The sequence below is a fragment of the Panthera tigris genome, chromosome B2, assembly GCF_018350195.1.
Source record: "Panthera tigris isolate Pti1 chromosome B2, P.tigris_Pti1_mat1.1, whole genome shotgun sequence".
Lineage (NCBI taxonomy): Eukaryota > Metazoa > Chordata > Mammalia > Carnivora > Felidae > Panthera > Panthera tigris.
Window position 1 is genome coordinate 35669950 of NC_056664.1, and position 15150 is coordinate 35685099.

The 15150-nt window shown below is 44.4% G+C and overlaps 1 protein-coding gene across 1 annotated transcript in view; it reads left to right on the forward strand.

Moving 5' to 3' along the window:
- Window positions 1-15150, forward strand: part of TBC1D22B (TBC1 domain family member 22B) — an 81113-nt gene that overhangs the window by 39074 nt on the left and 26889 nt on the right. The window contains exon 8 of the mRNA XM_007085240.3: window positions 407-521. Within this exon, the coding sequence (XP_007085302.1) occupies window positions 407-521 (115 nt within the window). The remainder of the gene's footprint in view (window positions 1-406; window positions 522-15150) is intronic.

The window sequence follows — 15150 nt, forward strand, 5'->3', positions numbered from 1 at the left end:
AGAGGGAGACACAGAACCCGTAGCAGGCTTTAGGCTCTGAGCTGTCAGCACAGAGCCCGACATGGGACTCGAACCCCCAAACCATGAGATCATGACCTGGGCTGAAATCAGATGCTTAACCGACTGAGCCCCCCAGGCCCCCCCCCCCCATTTTCCCCATTTTATATCACAGTGGCTGGATACTGAAAAGAGAAACAAAGGCAAGAACTGTCTATCCACCCCTGCTTAAAAACAACCAGCATCTTAGAAACTTTCTGCATTTATAAACTTCCTTTGTCCCAGAGTAGCTTTAGAATTTTCCTAAAAATTTGGCAGCATCCCTGAGGCAAATTGTGACATAGGTAAATAGAGGGAGGGAGGGTATCCCTATGATTTAACAGTCCTGTCTTCTCTCTCCTTTTCCTAGATCTTCGAAAGAATTCTATTTATTTGGGCCATCCGACACCCTGCCAGTGGGTACGTCCAGGGAATTAATGACCTGGTCACTCCGTTCTTTGTCGTCTTCCTCTCAGAATATGTGGGTAAGAAGCATGAGTACCAAGCTGAACAAACTATTGCTCTTTCTTATCTGCGGTCTGTTTGTTTCTCCCAAGAGTGCAGCCAGTAGGCAAGTCTTGCTAAAAAAGAGGTAGTGGCCTTCGAATACACAGCTAAACCTGTCTGACAGCAGAAGCAGCCTGGAATTTATCTCTAGAGATGGCCACAGACGTCACCCAAAAAGGACCCACTTGGTTCCAGAATGACCAAATGGATACCTTTTTTGTTCTACCGTAAGCAGATGGTTTGATGCTTTATTTGAGGTCCTTTTAGGATTATATTGAACTCGTCTCAGACACAGGCCCTCATCGTGGAAGCTGGAGTTTTAGATTGTACACCAGGCCTCCACACTCCAGTTCACATGCTGTATGTTGGCAGCATGAAAGGTGCTGGCATCAGAATCAAGCGCACGTTGGAGGTCCTGGAACAGGCCGAGGAGAGCTCCAGGACCTTGATTTCTCCCCTCCTCCTGCTCCTCTAATCCCACTGGGTTCTTGTCACTTTGGATAGGGTGATTGGATACCGTGGTGGCAGTTAGGTTTTCTTACAGCTCCAGCCTCCTCCTCTGGCCAGGCCTGAATTGGGCAGAGTCTTAAAAGGGGTTGAGGATCCTCCCCTTCTCCTTTTGATTTCTTTATCCGCTTGTGCTTAGAGACTCCCAAGAAAACCCATGTGTCATGTGTGTTTGCTCAGGCAGTTAAGGAGAAGCTCATGTGGAAATCAGAATGTTGGAGGGGGTCTCAGAACATCATCCATCTATCCTCTCATTTCACCAATGGGTTGTGAGATGCCCTGTCTCCTTGTTGGTGGCAGAGCAAAGACTAGAAGCCTTTCTGTAGGCGCTGGAGGTGGTAGGTTATTGCGGGTGTTGGAGGAAGCCGGTGTGGGAGAGGAAGAGGGTAATGAGAAGTAGACCAGAGTGGAGCCCCTTGGAGGGTAAGGGCATGAAACTATCTCACTCGATCCATCCCATTCATTGTTTTCTCATAGGGCTCAATGGATGGTGTTTTGGTCTTTTATGAGGCAGTTTCCGAAAAGTAAGACAACTAAATGACACCATCCCCCATTCCCTTTATTGGCAGCAAGCTGAGCAGGACTGGGAGGAAGGTCTCTCTTGCCCACTCTATCTGGGGGTCCTAAGCAAAAGAAAGATTAGTTAAAATGTAGCTACGGGGGCGCCTGGGTGGCTCAGTCAGTTAAGCGGCCGACTTCGGCTCAGGTCATGATCTTGCGGTCCGTGAGTTCGAGCCCCGCGTCGGGCTCTGTGCTGACAGCTCAGAGCCTGGAGCCTGCTTCCGATTCTGTGTCTCCCCCTCTCTGACCCTCCCCCATTCATACTCTGTCCTCTCTCTGTCTCAAAAATAAATAAACATTAAAAAAAAAAATGTAGCTACGAAAAGCAGATAGGTAATGCTTTTGCTAGAGGACTTTTCATTTTCCCTTTCACATTAATGGGTCAGCTTTCGGAGGCAGCTTAATTCTGTGTGTTTAACTTTATTAAGAGCAGTGCAGCTAATCTGTTGGGATTTGGGGGTTGCTTCCTTGCAATAGTACTCTTCTAAAACACTATTAAAGGATGAGCCTAAGAAGGTAGTAATCCGTTCACTAATCTACATTTGAAGTGTAAATGCTGGCGTGGAATCTCGGTAACAGTATCATGCCAGTTACAAATAACCCTCAGCAGCTGCAGTCTCTAATTGGATATTTAATTATCTCGTTAGCTGCCATTTATATTGTATGCCAGATTTTCCTTTCCTTTCTGTAGGCACAGCTCTGTTGGTCCCACCAAGTACTGTGCCTTTCTTTGATAGATATGCCAGCATTCTGATCTTGGTATTGGCAGCCGCACCTGCTGACCCACGGCGTTTATGCACTAAAGCGTGGGCTTCTCCACCCTTCCTTGGAGGCAGTCTTGGCAAGGCCATGCCCAGTTTTACTGCTGCAACAGACTTTAGAAAGGTCTTGGTACCTCCTCCTAGACTGAGGAAGGTGGGCCCATTCTTTTTTTTTTTTTTTTTTTTATGAAAACTTTTGTTAGGTTAAGTTTCAAACAGATGTAACAGTAGAAAAAATCATGCCATAAATCTCCATATAGCTCTCACCCAGCTTTCCCAGCCAGGCTTGTTTTATCTATCCCTCTATCCGTTCTCTTCATCCTTTCCTCTTTGTGAATTATTGGGAAGCAATTAGACATCATATCATTTCACCCATAGATATTTCTATGTGTAGCTCTAGAGGATAGTGATTAAAGAAACTCACAGCCATAATGCAGTTATTACATCTAAAAAGTTGTAATAGCTCCATAGTATAATCTCATATATAATCAACATACACGTTTTTCTGATTCTTGTAAATATATTTAATAGTTTGTTTGAATTGGGGTACAGATTGGGTCCACACATTCTAATTGGTTGATGTGTCTCTTAAATCTCTCTTATTCCATCAGTTCCCATCCCTCTTTTTTTCCTTAGGAGTTTGTAGCTTTAGCCCTTGTTTTTCTGGTTTTCAGCTTAGGGCTTTACCACGCCAACCAGGGATAACACCCTGATTCTTAAAGCACTTTACCATTTTGCAAAGCACTGTGGCCTACCAGATTTCATTTAGTAGGCCCCAGTATCTCTTTAAGGTAGATGCACAACTCACTTTACAGGGAGAAATCCCAGGCTCAAGGATTTAATAAGCTTTCCAGACTCAGACCTAGGTCTTTTGACCTTAATACCTGTCCTCTTAATATGACTTGCTGCTGTTTCAACTTAGATCCCTGTTTTCAGACTTCTAATGGCTCCCTCTACTCCATTCTCTGTTCCAAAGCAGGCAGTACGTTTCTTACTGCTCCTTGCCTTTAAAAAAAAAAAAAAAAAAAAAAAAATTGCGGTACAAAGTACATACTCATTGAAAAAAATCAAAACAGTATAGAAATGCTGTTACCTCCCTTACTTCCCACTCTGATCTGGTGTATATTCTTCTAGACCTTTCCCTGTGTGTACTGCACATACTATTTTTCTTTATTGTGTTGAGAAAAAAATGGGTTTAAACTATTCATACTTTTCTTTCTTTTAAAGATTTTATTTGGGGGAGGTGCTTGGCTGGCTCAATGATAGAGTGTATGACTCTTGGTCTTAGGGTCAGGAGTTTGGGCCCCGTGTTGGGCATGGAGCCTACTTAAAATTTAAAAAAATTGCTTGTAAAGATTTTATTCTTAAGTAATCTCTACACCCAATGGGCTCGAACTCACAGCCCTGCGATCAAGAGTCGCAAGCTCTACCAACTGAGCCAGCCCAGTGCTTCAACTATCCATAGTTTTCTTTTCTTTTTTTATTTTTTATTAAAAAAAATTTTTTTTAATATTTATTTATTTTTGAGAGAGCGAAAGAGAGAAAGCATGACCAGGAAAGAGGCAGAGAGAGAGGGGGAAGAGAATCTGAAGCAGGCTCCAGGCTCTGAGCTGTCAGTACAGAGCCCAATGCGGGGCTCAAACTCACAAACTGCAAGATCATGACCTGAGCTGAAGTTGGACGCTTAACCAGCTAAGGCACCCAGGTGCCCAACTATCCATAGTTTTCTATATCTTGTTTGTCTTCATTAAAAAAAAAAAAAAAAAAAAAATCACGGCCAGCTTTCCAAGTCTGGACATACAGATCTACCTTATCATTTTCAGCAATGACATTTGTTCCCCTAATAAGGCTTTACTACAGTTTGTTTATTTAACGATTCCTCTATTGAAGGACATTTAAGTTGTCTACAGTTTTTAGCTATTATAAATAATATACCTATTTTGAATATCCTTATATATATTTTCTTGTGCATTTGTGTTAAACTACGTATTTCTCCTGGGGTGCCTGGCTGGCTCAGTTAGATGAGCGTGTAGCTCTTTATCTCAGGGTTATGAGTTCAAGCTCCACGTTGGATATAGATTACTTAAAAATCTTAAAAATAAATAAATAAACAAGCAAAAAACAAACCTTATTTCTCTGAAAGAGAGCCCCAGAAGTGAAATTGCTAGTCCTAAGAGCATGCCAAATAGGTACTTCTTTTTTTTATTTTTTACTTATTTATTTTTAATATTTATCTATTTTTGAGAGACAGAGAGAGCATGAGTGGGGGAGGGGCAGAGAGAGGAGACACAGAATCCGAAGCAGGCTCCAGGCCCCGAGCTGTCAGTACAGAGCCCAACCAACATGAGGCTTGAACTCACAAACTGTGAGATCATGAACTGAGCCTAAATTGGATGCTTAACCAACTGGGCCACCCAGGCGTCCTTAGGTACTTTTAAATTACACGTCTAAATTCTAAGTTTGTACCAGTTTATACTCCAGCCACTAGCGTGGGGTGCACTTTTCTTCATATCCTTAGCAGAACTAGATATCCTAATCTAACTCTATTTCACCAATCTGGCAAATAAACCATGGTTTGTGTTTGTTTTTGTTCTGCTTGTTCGTGAGTGAGGTTGTTTATCTTTTCTTCTGTGTACATATTAGCATTTGTTTCTTGGGGATCTGCTTGTTCAGATCCTTTGCCACTTTTTCCTGTTGGATTGTTGGTCTTGTGTAAAAACTTTTGTAGATTAGATATATTCCTCCTTTACCTGGTATGTGTTAAAAATAGTAGGCTATACCACACAAAATTGCTAATATTCAACCATTTTTGACCCCCCACTGCCAAATGAGAATTTTATATGGTTCAGCCTAATATTGTTTTTCTCCCAGACTATCATTTGTCTTTTAACTTTGTTGATTGTGTCTCCTTATATAGAACATCCTGATTTTTATGTAGTCAAATCTGCCCGTTTGACAGGTGTTTATCGAGCTCCTGCTGCCTGCCAGGGGATAGAGAGGCTAAAATGACAGAGGTGGGCCCTGCCCTCTAGTGGAGGGGCTCGCAAACAACAAGTAAACCAGTCCTGGCAAATGGTGCTGAGGTCGCGAAGGAGACCACTAGTTTGGGGGTTTGGTATCTTGCTTAGGAAGTCTTTCCTTCCCCACCTCAAAATTATGAAAATACTCTCTCCTGTTTTCTTCTAATACTCTTGTGGGTTTGTTTTTACATTTAGCTCTTTAAATTTCATTATTAATTTGTTTTCCTGAATGGTGAGGGTTGAGATTAAAGTTCCTGTGCAACTGAATGGTTCATTGTTTCAAACACCATTTATAAATAATGCATCCTTTCTTCACTGGTGTGAAATCCCTCTTGGTAATACAACATAAATTCCTTTATTTACATGGCTCTCCTTCTTTATTCTGTTCCACTTATTTCCATTTCGATGCCAACAGCACACAGTTGGGGTTTTGAGCTTTGTAGTGTGTTTTGTCATTATTCCAGGGCCAGTCCCTTTCAACACCTTTCTTAACAACTTGGTTTGGCTCTTCTTCCATGTGAACTTTAATTTATTTTCATGTTTCTACCTTCCTTTCTAAATTTTATTTTAATTTTTATTATTTTAAAAAATGTTTATTTATTTGTTTTTGAGACACAGAGAGTGCGAGAGCAGGGGAGGAGCAGAGAGAGAAAGGGAGAGAGAGAATCCCAAGCAGGCTCCGTGATGTCGGCACAGAGCCTGATGTGGGGCTCGATCTCATGAACCATGAGATCATGACCTGAGCCGAAACCAAGAACGGAACATTCCATCAACTGAGCCACCCAGGTGCCCCTCTAAATTTTATTTTAAATTCCAGTATAAGGTCGCCTGGGTGGCTCAGTCGGTTAAGCATCTGACTTCGGCTCAGGTCATGATCTCACGATTTGTGAGTTTGAGGCCCATGGCGGGCTCTGAGCTGACCGCTCAGAGCCTGGAGCCTCCTTCGGATTCTGTGTCTCCCCCTCTCTCTGCCCCTCCCATGCTCATGCTCTGCCTGTCTCTGTCTCTCAATCATAAATAAGTGTTAAAAAATACATTAAAAAATTCCAGTATAGTTAACAGTTACATTAGTTTCAGGTGTACGATATAGCGATTCAACACTTCCATACAATACCTGGTACTCATCATGACAAGTGCTCCCTTAATCCCCGTCACCTGTCTCACCCATCCTCCCCACCATGTCTCCTCTGGTAACCATCAGTTTGTTCCCTACAGTCAAGAGTCTGTTTCTTGGTTTGCCTTTCTCTCTTTTTTTCCCTTTGCTCATTTGTTTTGTTTCTTAAATTCCACGTACGAGTGAAATCATACAGTGTTTGTTTTTTCCTGACTGACTTATTTCACTTAGCATGATCACACTCTAGCTCCATCCGTGTCATTGCAAATGGCAAGATTTCATTCTTTTTTTTTTCATGGCCGAATAATATTCCATTGTGTGTATACACCACTTCCTTATTCATTCATCAGTTGATGGACACTTGGGCTTCCATATCTTGGCTATTGTAAATAATGCTGCTATAAACATGATGATGCACGTATCCCTTTGAATTAGTGTTTTTGTATTTTTTTGGTGAATACCGAGTAGTCCAATTGCTGGATCATAGGGTAGTTCTATTTTTAACCTTCTGAGGAACCTTCATACCGTCTTCCACGGTGGCTGCACCGGTTTGCGTTCCCACCAACAGAGCGTGAGGGTTCCTTTTTCTCCACATCCTCGCCAACACTTGCTGTCTCTTGTGTTTTCGGTTTTAGCCATTCTGACAGGTGTGAGGTGGTATCTCATTGCAGTTTTGATTTGCATTTTCCTGGTGGTGAATGATGTAGAGCATTTTTCATGTGTTTATTGGCCATTTGGATGTCTTCTTTAGTGAAATGTCCACTCATTTCTTCTGTCCGCTACATGAACTTTAGAATCAACCTGCCAAATTCAGGCAGTGGGAACCTTTTAGAATTTTTACTGGAGTTACAGTGAGTTTATAAATTAAGTTTTGTGGGCTTTTTCATTGTAGTGGCTTTATTGAGATGTAATTCATATACCATACAATTCACCCACTAAAATGTACAGTTCAGTAGTTTTTAGCTTACGGAGTTGTGTAACCATCACTACAATCAATTGAGAACATTTTCATAACCCCCCAAAAGAGAGCCTGTATCCCTTAGCCATCACCCTTAAGCTTCCCATCCCCTCTACCCCTAATTAGTTACTAATCGACTTTCTGTCTTTATGGGTTTGCCTTTCCTGGACATTTCATGTAAATGGAATCTTACAGTGTGTGGTCTTTTGTGCCTAGTTTCTTTCACTTAGCATGTTTTCGAGATTCATCCATGTTGTAGCATCTGTCTGTACCTCATTCTTTTTTTTGGTCAAATACAAATATCCATTGTGTGGATATACCACGTTTTATTTATGTATTCACCAGTTGATGGATATAAGTTACGTTTTAAAGAAATAAGGCATTCAGTCTTCTCCCCAGCCTCAAGGTCGTCTTGAACAGAGATACAATATTGTTTATGACCTTTAAGAATAATTCTTGGGGTGCCTGGCTGGCTCAGTCAGTAGAGCAAGTGACTCTTTGGGGTGGTGAGTTCAAGCCCCACGTTGGGCATAGAGCTTATATTAAAAAAAAAAAAAAAGGGGGGCGCCTGGGTGGCTCGGTAGGTTAAGCGTCCGACTTCGGCTCAGGTCATGATCTCACGGTCCGTGAGTTCGATCCCCACGTCGGGCTCTGTGCTGACCGCTCAGAGCCTGGAGCCTGTTTCAGATTCTGTGTCTCCCTCTCTCTCTGCCCCTCCCCTGTTCATGTTCTGTCTCTCTCTGTCTCAAAAATAAATAAACATTAAAAAAAAATAATAATTCTCTTGTTTAGGTAATAATGCTTCTTTCCTCCCCTTCTCTAATGGTGTTGTGTCCTAATAAGGCAGCTACTGTAAAAAGTCTTTTGCTATGACACCCCTGCTTCAGGAGGCCTCAGGTATCTTTCACCTGTGGGATAAGCCAGGCTCTTGCCTTTGTCATCCTGGGCAGGTGCCACCAGGCAGCCTTGGCCCACTGCCCCATCTCCCTGAACCATAGCTTGAAGGGTCTGCTCTATCAGAGTCTCTCTCCTTTCTCGTCCCCTATTTGCACTCCGTCATGTCTATAAAGTAGCACCTGAGCTTGCTTCGTGGTATGTCATGTTTGTTGTAAAAAGAGTTAAAAACGGAGATCCAGTGACTCCCTCTGAGTTGATAGAGAAGCTGTCTATAGCTAGCCTGGCCCCCACACAGCTTCTTTATCTGCTGAAGACAGCTGCTCACATAGAAGCTTATCTCTGGATAAGCCAGCTGTGTCTGGGCCCAGGGTGACAGTGCTAAAGGAGATCTAGTCTCTGGCCTGTGATCCCTGAGACTGCAGAATACCTGTAAACTCTCATCCACCAGAACGTTTGTGCTTACACAATATTATTGATCTAGCCCCAAACATATTAAGGTCCACCATACCTGATAGTGTGGTCCTCATCAAAACAAACTGCTTACTGGCAACTTTTGAGTGATGCATATGAAAAAATCCTGTAGAAGAGCGGAGCTCATGACCCGTCTTGTTTCCAAAGGCAGAGTGGTATCTGTCTGGTGGTTTCCATCAGTACAAAATGAAACCCTTGGTATCGAATAGCTCTCCCTCTTCTCGTCTGCATGAAGCAGCATAGTAGGATTTTCATTTCAAGTTCTACTTGAAGCGTGATGTTTTCAGAAGCGTCATGGCGATGGAACTGCCAGAAGGGAAGTCTTTCCCAGACCTCTGACTTACGAGTCCTGGCCCCTGTGTGACATTTCCACTTGGATGCGTCGTAGATGATCAGTTAGGGCTAGCTTGGCTGCGTGTGACTGGGAACCCCAAATAATAGGATCTTAAGCAAGATAGAAAAGCTTATTTAATTTCTCTCATATAAAAAGACGAGAGGTCGGGTGCCTGGGTGGCTCAGTCGGTTGAGCGTCCGGCTTCGGCTCAGGTCGTGATCTCACAGTTTGTGGGTTCGAGCCTCGCATTGGGCTCTATGCTGACAGCTTAGAGCCTGGAACTGGCTTTGAATTCTGTGTCTCCCTCTGTCTCTGCTCCTCCCCTGCTCATCCTCTGTCTCTCTCTCTCTCTCTCCTTCAAAAATAAATAAAAACATTTTAAAAAATTAAAAAAAAAAAAAAAAAAAGGTAAGTAGTCCAGGGCTTGTATCTTAGGGCTTAGCCTGCCCTAAGATATCAGGGACCCAGGCTTCTCACTCTTGTTCTTCCGTTTTCAGCATGTGGTTTCCTTCTTGTGATCCAAGATAGCTACTTGTGCTCCAGCCATCACGTCTGTATTCCATCCAGTACGGAGAAGGAAGGGAAGAAAGGAATACTCTTTCCATTTAAGGACACTTCCCAAAGTTGTATATGGTGCTTAGGTTTGAATCTCTTTTGTCTACACTTGGTCATGTGAGCATAGCTGGCCAGAAAACAGTCTATATGCCAGGTGGCCAGTACTCTTTAGGGGTCCCTTCACCAAGACGTAAAAGGGAACAGTTATTTGGGGACAGCCTGCAATTTTTGCTACCCCTAGGCTCCTCACACTCCGTGTTTTACCGACTCCTTCTCTCCCGGACCCAGCCACTCTTTTCTCACAGTTGGCAGAGTTTTTTGACTCTTCAGTCAGAAATGCTAAGAATTGTGCGTGAGTCTCACCCTTCTCTATCTAATCATTTACAAGCCTCTGATGATTTTATGTCCTAAACGTTTCTTGCATGTGCCTTGCTCTCTGTTCTTCTGTGACTGCCCTGGGTCAGACCTGGGTTGCTGAAATGGCCACGTGTGTTTCCCCTTCTCTGCTTTTATCCCCTTTCAAGTCCATCTTACACACCATTCAAATACAGACTTGCCCATGCGGCTCCTCTACTTAAAGCTCTCCAGTAACATCCCCTCACGTACAGGTTCAAGTGTGTCCAGGTTGCCTAGCTTGTGCAAGGTCCTGTGGGATCTGCTCCCTCCCACACCCCTTAAACTCAGCCGCTCCAAATTGACATTTTTAATCTAAAGCCTGTCCTGCACCATGCCCTTCTTCTCCCCTGGGCTAATCTTTGTGCCTCCTTTATAAAGGAAGCCTGCCCTCACCCTCGCCTTGCCCCCGCCCCCACAACAGTGCTGTGTCCCTAACCCCCGTACGTTTCTTCTATAGCACTTCATCATGCTGGTTGTTGTTTGTATTGTCCTCCTGCCCTCTGCCACCAGATTATATGATTCTTTAAGACTAGAGGCTATTTTAAATATCTTAGATTCCTAGTGCTTTCATTTTGATGTCCAAAATAGGCACTCCATACATGTCTAGGTAAATGAGAGAATAAAGAGTTCACGATTAACTTTGTAAGAGATTTAGGAATTAGTATGGCATTGCCAGGATTGGCCGCCAGGGGGCAGTGAATTACAATATTTTGATACTATGCTGAATTAGCCGGAAGTTTTATCTCTTCTAAGAGATGGAGACAGGAGTAGCACTACTCACTCAGCGAGTATTCATTGAGCATCTGTACTGTGCTGGGCACTGCTCTGGGCACTAGGGATACAAACATAAATAAATAAAGTAGAGAAAAAGCACAGTCTTTTACTGCTAGGTATTTATTCAAGGAAAACGAAAGCTTACAGTATCCAAAAGACTGTACAAGAATATTCATAGCAACTATATTCATATAGACAAAAATTGGAAACAACCCAAATATCTGTTAACAGGAAAATTCAGTGGATTAGTATTTAGCAATAAAAAGAATGAACTGTCAATAAACACAACAACATGGAAGAAACCATCCCCAAACCACTGTGTTGAACAAGTCAGATACCAAAAAAGGACACATTGTATCATTCCACGTAAATGGAGTTCAAAAATAATCCATGGCAGTAGAAATCAAAGCAGTGGTTGACTATGGTGGGAGATTGGGAAGAGACATAAGGAAATTTCTGGGGTGCTGGAAATGTTCTCTATTTGGACCGAGATCTTTTAAAAAAATCTTGGGGCGCCTGGGTGGCGCAGTCGGTTAAGCGTCCGACTTCAGCCAGGTCACGATCTCGCGGTCCGTGGGTTCAAGCCCCGCGTCAGGCTCTGGGCTGATGGCTCGGAGCCTGGAGCCTGTTTCCGATTCTGTGTCTCCCTCTCTCTCTGCCCCTCCCCCGTTCATGCTCTGTCTCTCTCTGTCCCAAAAATAAATAAAAAACGTTGAAAAATTAAAAAAAAAAAAATTTTAGTGTGAGTGGGGGAGGGGCAGAGAGAGAGGGAGGCACAGAATCTGAAGCAGGCTCCAGTCTCCGAGCTGTCAGCACAGAGCCCAATGCAGGGCTCAAACCCACAAACTGTGAGATCATGACCTGAGCTGAAGTTGGATGCTTAACTGACTGAGCCATCCAGGTGCCCAAGGACTGAGGCATCTTTTACACAGATGTATACGTGGGTCGAGACAGAACTGTGCACTTACGTGTCGTCTACTGTAAGTAAATCATACATAAAGATGGGGTGCCTGGGTGGCTCAGTCGATTAAGCGTCCGACTTTGGCTCAGGTCATTGATCTCACAGTTTGTGGGTTCGAGCCCCGCATCAGGCTCTGTGCTGACAGCCCTGAGCCTGGAGCCTGCTTCAGATTCTGTGTCTCCCTCTCTCTCTGCCCCTCCCCCATTTGTGCTCTGACTCTCTCTGTCTCTCAAAAATAAATAAATGTTTAAAAAACAATTAAAAAAAAATAAAGAGAAATCCCTTCATAGATTTCTGATGAGCAGAAACAGACAATGAATAGAAAAACAGGTAAAGTATTTGCTGGATTGTGATAAGTGCTATGGAGAAAAGTGAAGCAGAGATATATGCCCTGTTGGCGAGCGTGGAAACGGGAGCAGGCCCTAAACAGGGTAGTGAGCCAGGGTCACGCTGAGGAGAGGGTGTTTGTGCCAGGTCCTGAAGGAGGTGAGGGGCTGGCCGTGCAGTTAGTTTCTGATAGTTAACACTCACTTTCAGAGAAAAGGGGGTGCTGTTAGTAAGTCCCTGCACTCCCCCAGGTACCACGGACACTGCCTCCTTGTCTTGGTCCTGGGCTGTTGTGGATTATACTCCAGCTCCACGCTCTCAGTTCCTGGGAGGCCTTATTCTCTATCTCATATCTGAGCCTTTGCCTGCAATAGCCACCCTGCTCATCCTGTCCCCTGTCTGGTGAGGAGTGGAGGCCAAAGATGAAACTGGACAAACTTATTTCGTAATGGTGGGTTTTCATTATTGTCTTAAGAGGACATTACTTGTTTGCTTTTTAATGTGAAGCCTAATATACATTTTGTTAAGAAAGCTTTTTTTTAAGTTTATTTATGTACTTAGAGAGAGAGAAAGAGAAAGAGTGGGGGAGGGGCAGAGAGAGAGAATTCCAAGCAGCGCAGAGCCTGACTCAGGGCTCCATCTCACAAACTGACATCATGAGCTGGGCGGAAATTAAGAGTCATATGCTTAGGGGCGCCTGGGTGGCTCAGTCGGTTAAGCGTCTGACTTCGGCTCAGGTCATGATGTCCCAGTTTGTGCGTTCAAGCCCCGCGTCGGGCTCTGTGCTGGCAGCTCCGAGCCCGGAGCCTGCTTCAGGTTCTGTGTCTCCCTCTCTCTCTGACCCTCCCCTGCTCACACTCTGTCTCTCTCTCTCTCTCTCTCTCTCTCTCTCAAAAATGAAAAAACATTAAAAAAAAATTTTTTTTTTTAAAGAGTCCTATGCTTGATCATCTGAGCCACCTAGGTGCCCTGATGTTGAATTGTTTAGTGCCCCCCGTTTTTGGATGCTTTCCTCAAGGTGCCTCCTGGCCCGGTCTTCCTAGATGAAGCAGCCTTGTACATGATAGGCGGTTGAGGAATATTTGAGGCTCTTCCCGGCCACACACATATATGTGGGTGTAGCCCCGCCAGCGTGTTGAGCTGAGCCACTTCCAGCTGGCACTTGAGAGCAGTGTGTGCATTTGGTGGGATGTCCAGTGGGATGTCCAGTGCTGGATTTCCTCTCATGTCAGAGGGAAGTTCTCCAAGGGCAGGTTGTGGCCTATCACCTCGGGAACCTTGAGACCTAGCCTGCTCTCTCGCGGGCAGTGAGCTGAGTGGCACGTGCTTGCTTGCTTGCTCTGTCTGCCTGGCATCTGACCCAGGAATAATTATTGCGAGAAATTGTAACAGAGGAGAGATGGTGACAGCTGACATACTTAAGGCGTTTGAGCCCAGATGAAGAGCCTCAGAGCAGCTGACGTTGGGGGGCCCTGGACTCCCCAAGCCTGTTCGCATCCACAGTGTCTTGGGGACATGCTGCCTGTCTCTGTGGGTGATCTTTGGACAGGTCCTAGAAGGCTAGGTGTTTGCTGGACCTGGCCCTTCGTTGGCCCATTAACCCAAATACATAGTCTGGGTTTATGTAATCTGGGCTCCCACAGCCAGTGCCAAGAGGCTGGGGTAACCCCGAGTCAGTAACGTTTGCTCAGTAAAAGTAATACAGGAAAGTAGAAAAAATGGGGTGGTGTGTTGATTTTTAAAATTAATTTTAACCAGGGTCTCATGATGCACGTGTGCTCAGGCTGCTCCACGCTAAGAAGTGAACAGCCAGAGATCGTGTGTCGTTCCGAGTTAACAGTTACCTTTTAGTCACTGCACCGTCAGGCACAGTGTCAGGAAGGGCTCGCTGGTCAGCTGCTTCCCTGCATCTCTGAGACAGCACGCCGCCTCTCTCACGGTCTGCGGCGTGGTCCTCACGAACCAGAGTCGACTCCCTGCGGGTCTCTGCTCTGTCAGAGCCTCAGAAGAAGTCTTCCGTCTGACCTCCTCCTTGCAGGAGACCAATTCTCTTTACCCTCCTTGCTCTGCCGGGTCGTCTGACCCTCCAGGAATGAGCCGGGAGCCCCTCCACCCTCCCCGTACTAGGGTTTGCAGTGACATCCTCACCTTGGCTGCTGCCATCGTGTACCTGCCTGCAAATGCCAGGTGAATAGTGCCCCGTAATACGTTTATGTCGCATTTTGAACCACTTAAAAATAATTACGTGCAAGTGACACCTTGAATCCCTTGACACTTTTCTTAAAGCGGTGTTTTTCTGGATGTAGTATTTACGTTCTGATTTTATGAGCTGCTTTAGATGGGTGACCAAAATTTTATTTTTCCCTTTCCTTACTTTTGTGTTCAGAAAATATTATGTAAGGTATTGTGTCTAGTTTTAAAACTATAAAGACAGGAATCAGGCAACCAAAGGCTTTAGGAAGTAGAAAGGCTATCTGCAGTCTGATGCCTTGAATCTTCTCCTGCCCACCAGTCGGGCCGAATCGTTCTGCCCCAACAGATCACAGAATCTAGAAATTGCCCTGCAATCACAGATGGCTCCTGGGAACTGCCTAGAGCGGCAAAGAGACGAGTTACTCTTGTCAGTTTAAGCAGAACTAGTTCTTCCCAAAGCTGTCTTTGAGTATTTCAGGCATACACGAGCCTGATGTCGGGCCCAGGACTTGGGGTTCTCAGAAAAATAAACACTCGACTAGAGTCACCGCTCAAGTACGTTTTATCAGCTAATAAATGGACATGTTCTCGTCGAGCCCAGAGTGGGCAATTTGATTCTTATCAAGAGCTTTTGGGTTTCCTCTTTTTGGATGCTTTGCCTTTTAAAATAGCCAGAAAATATCCTTCAAATCTCATTGCCTCCAGTCGGAGTCCTGGCTGTTGTACGCTCTGTAATGACAACCAAAGACGCTGCCCCCATTCGAGACTACATTGCTGG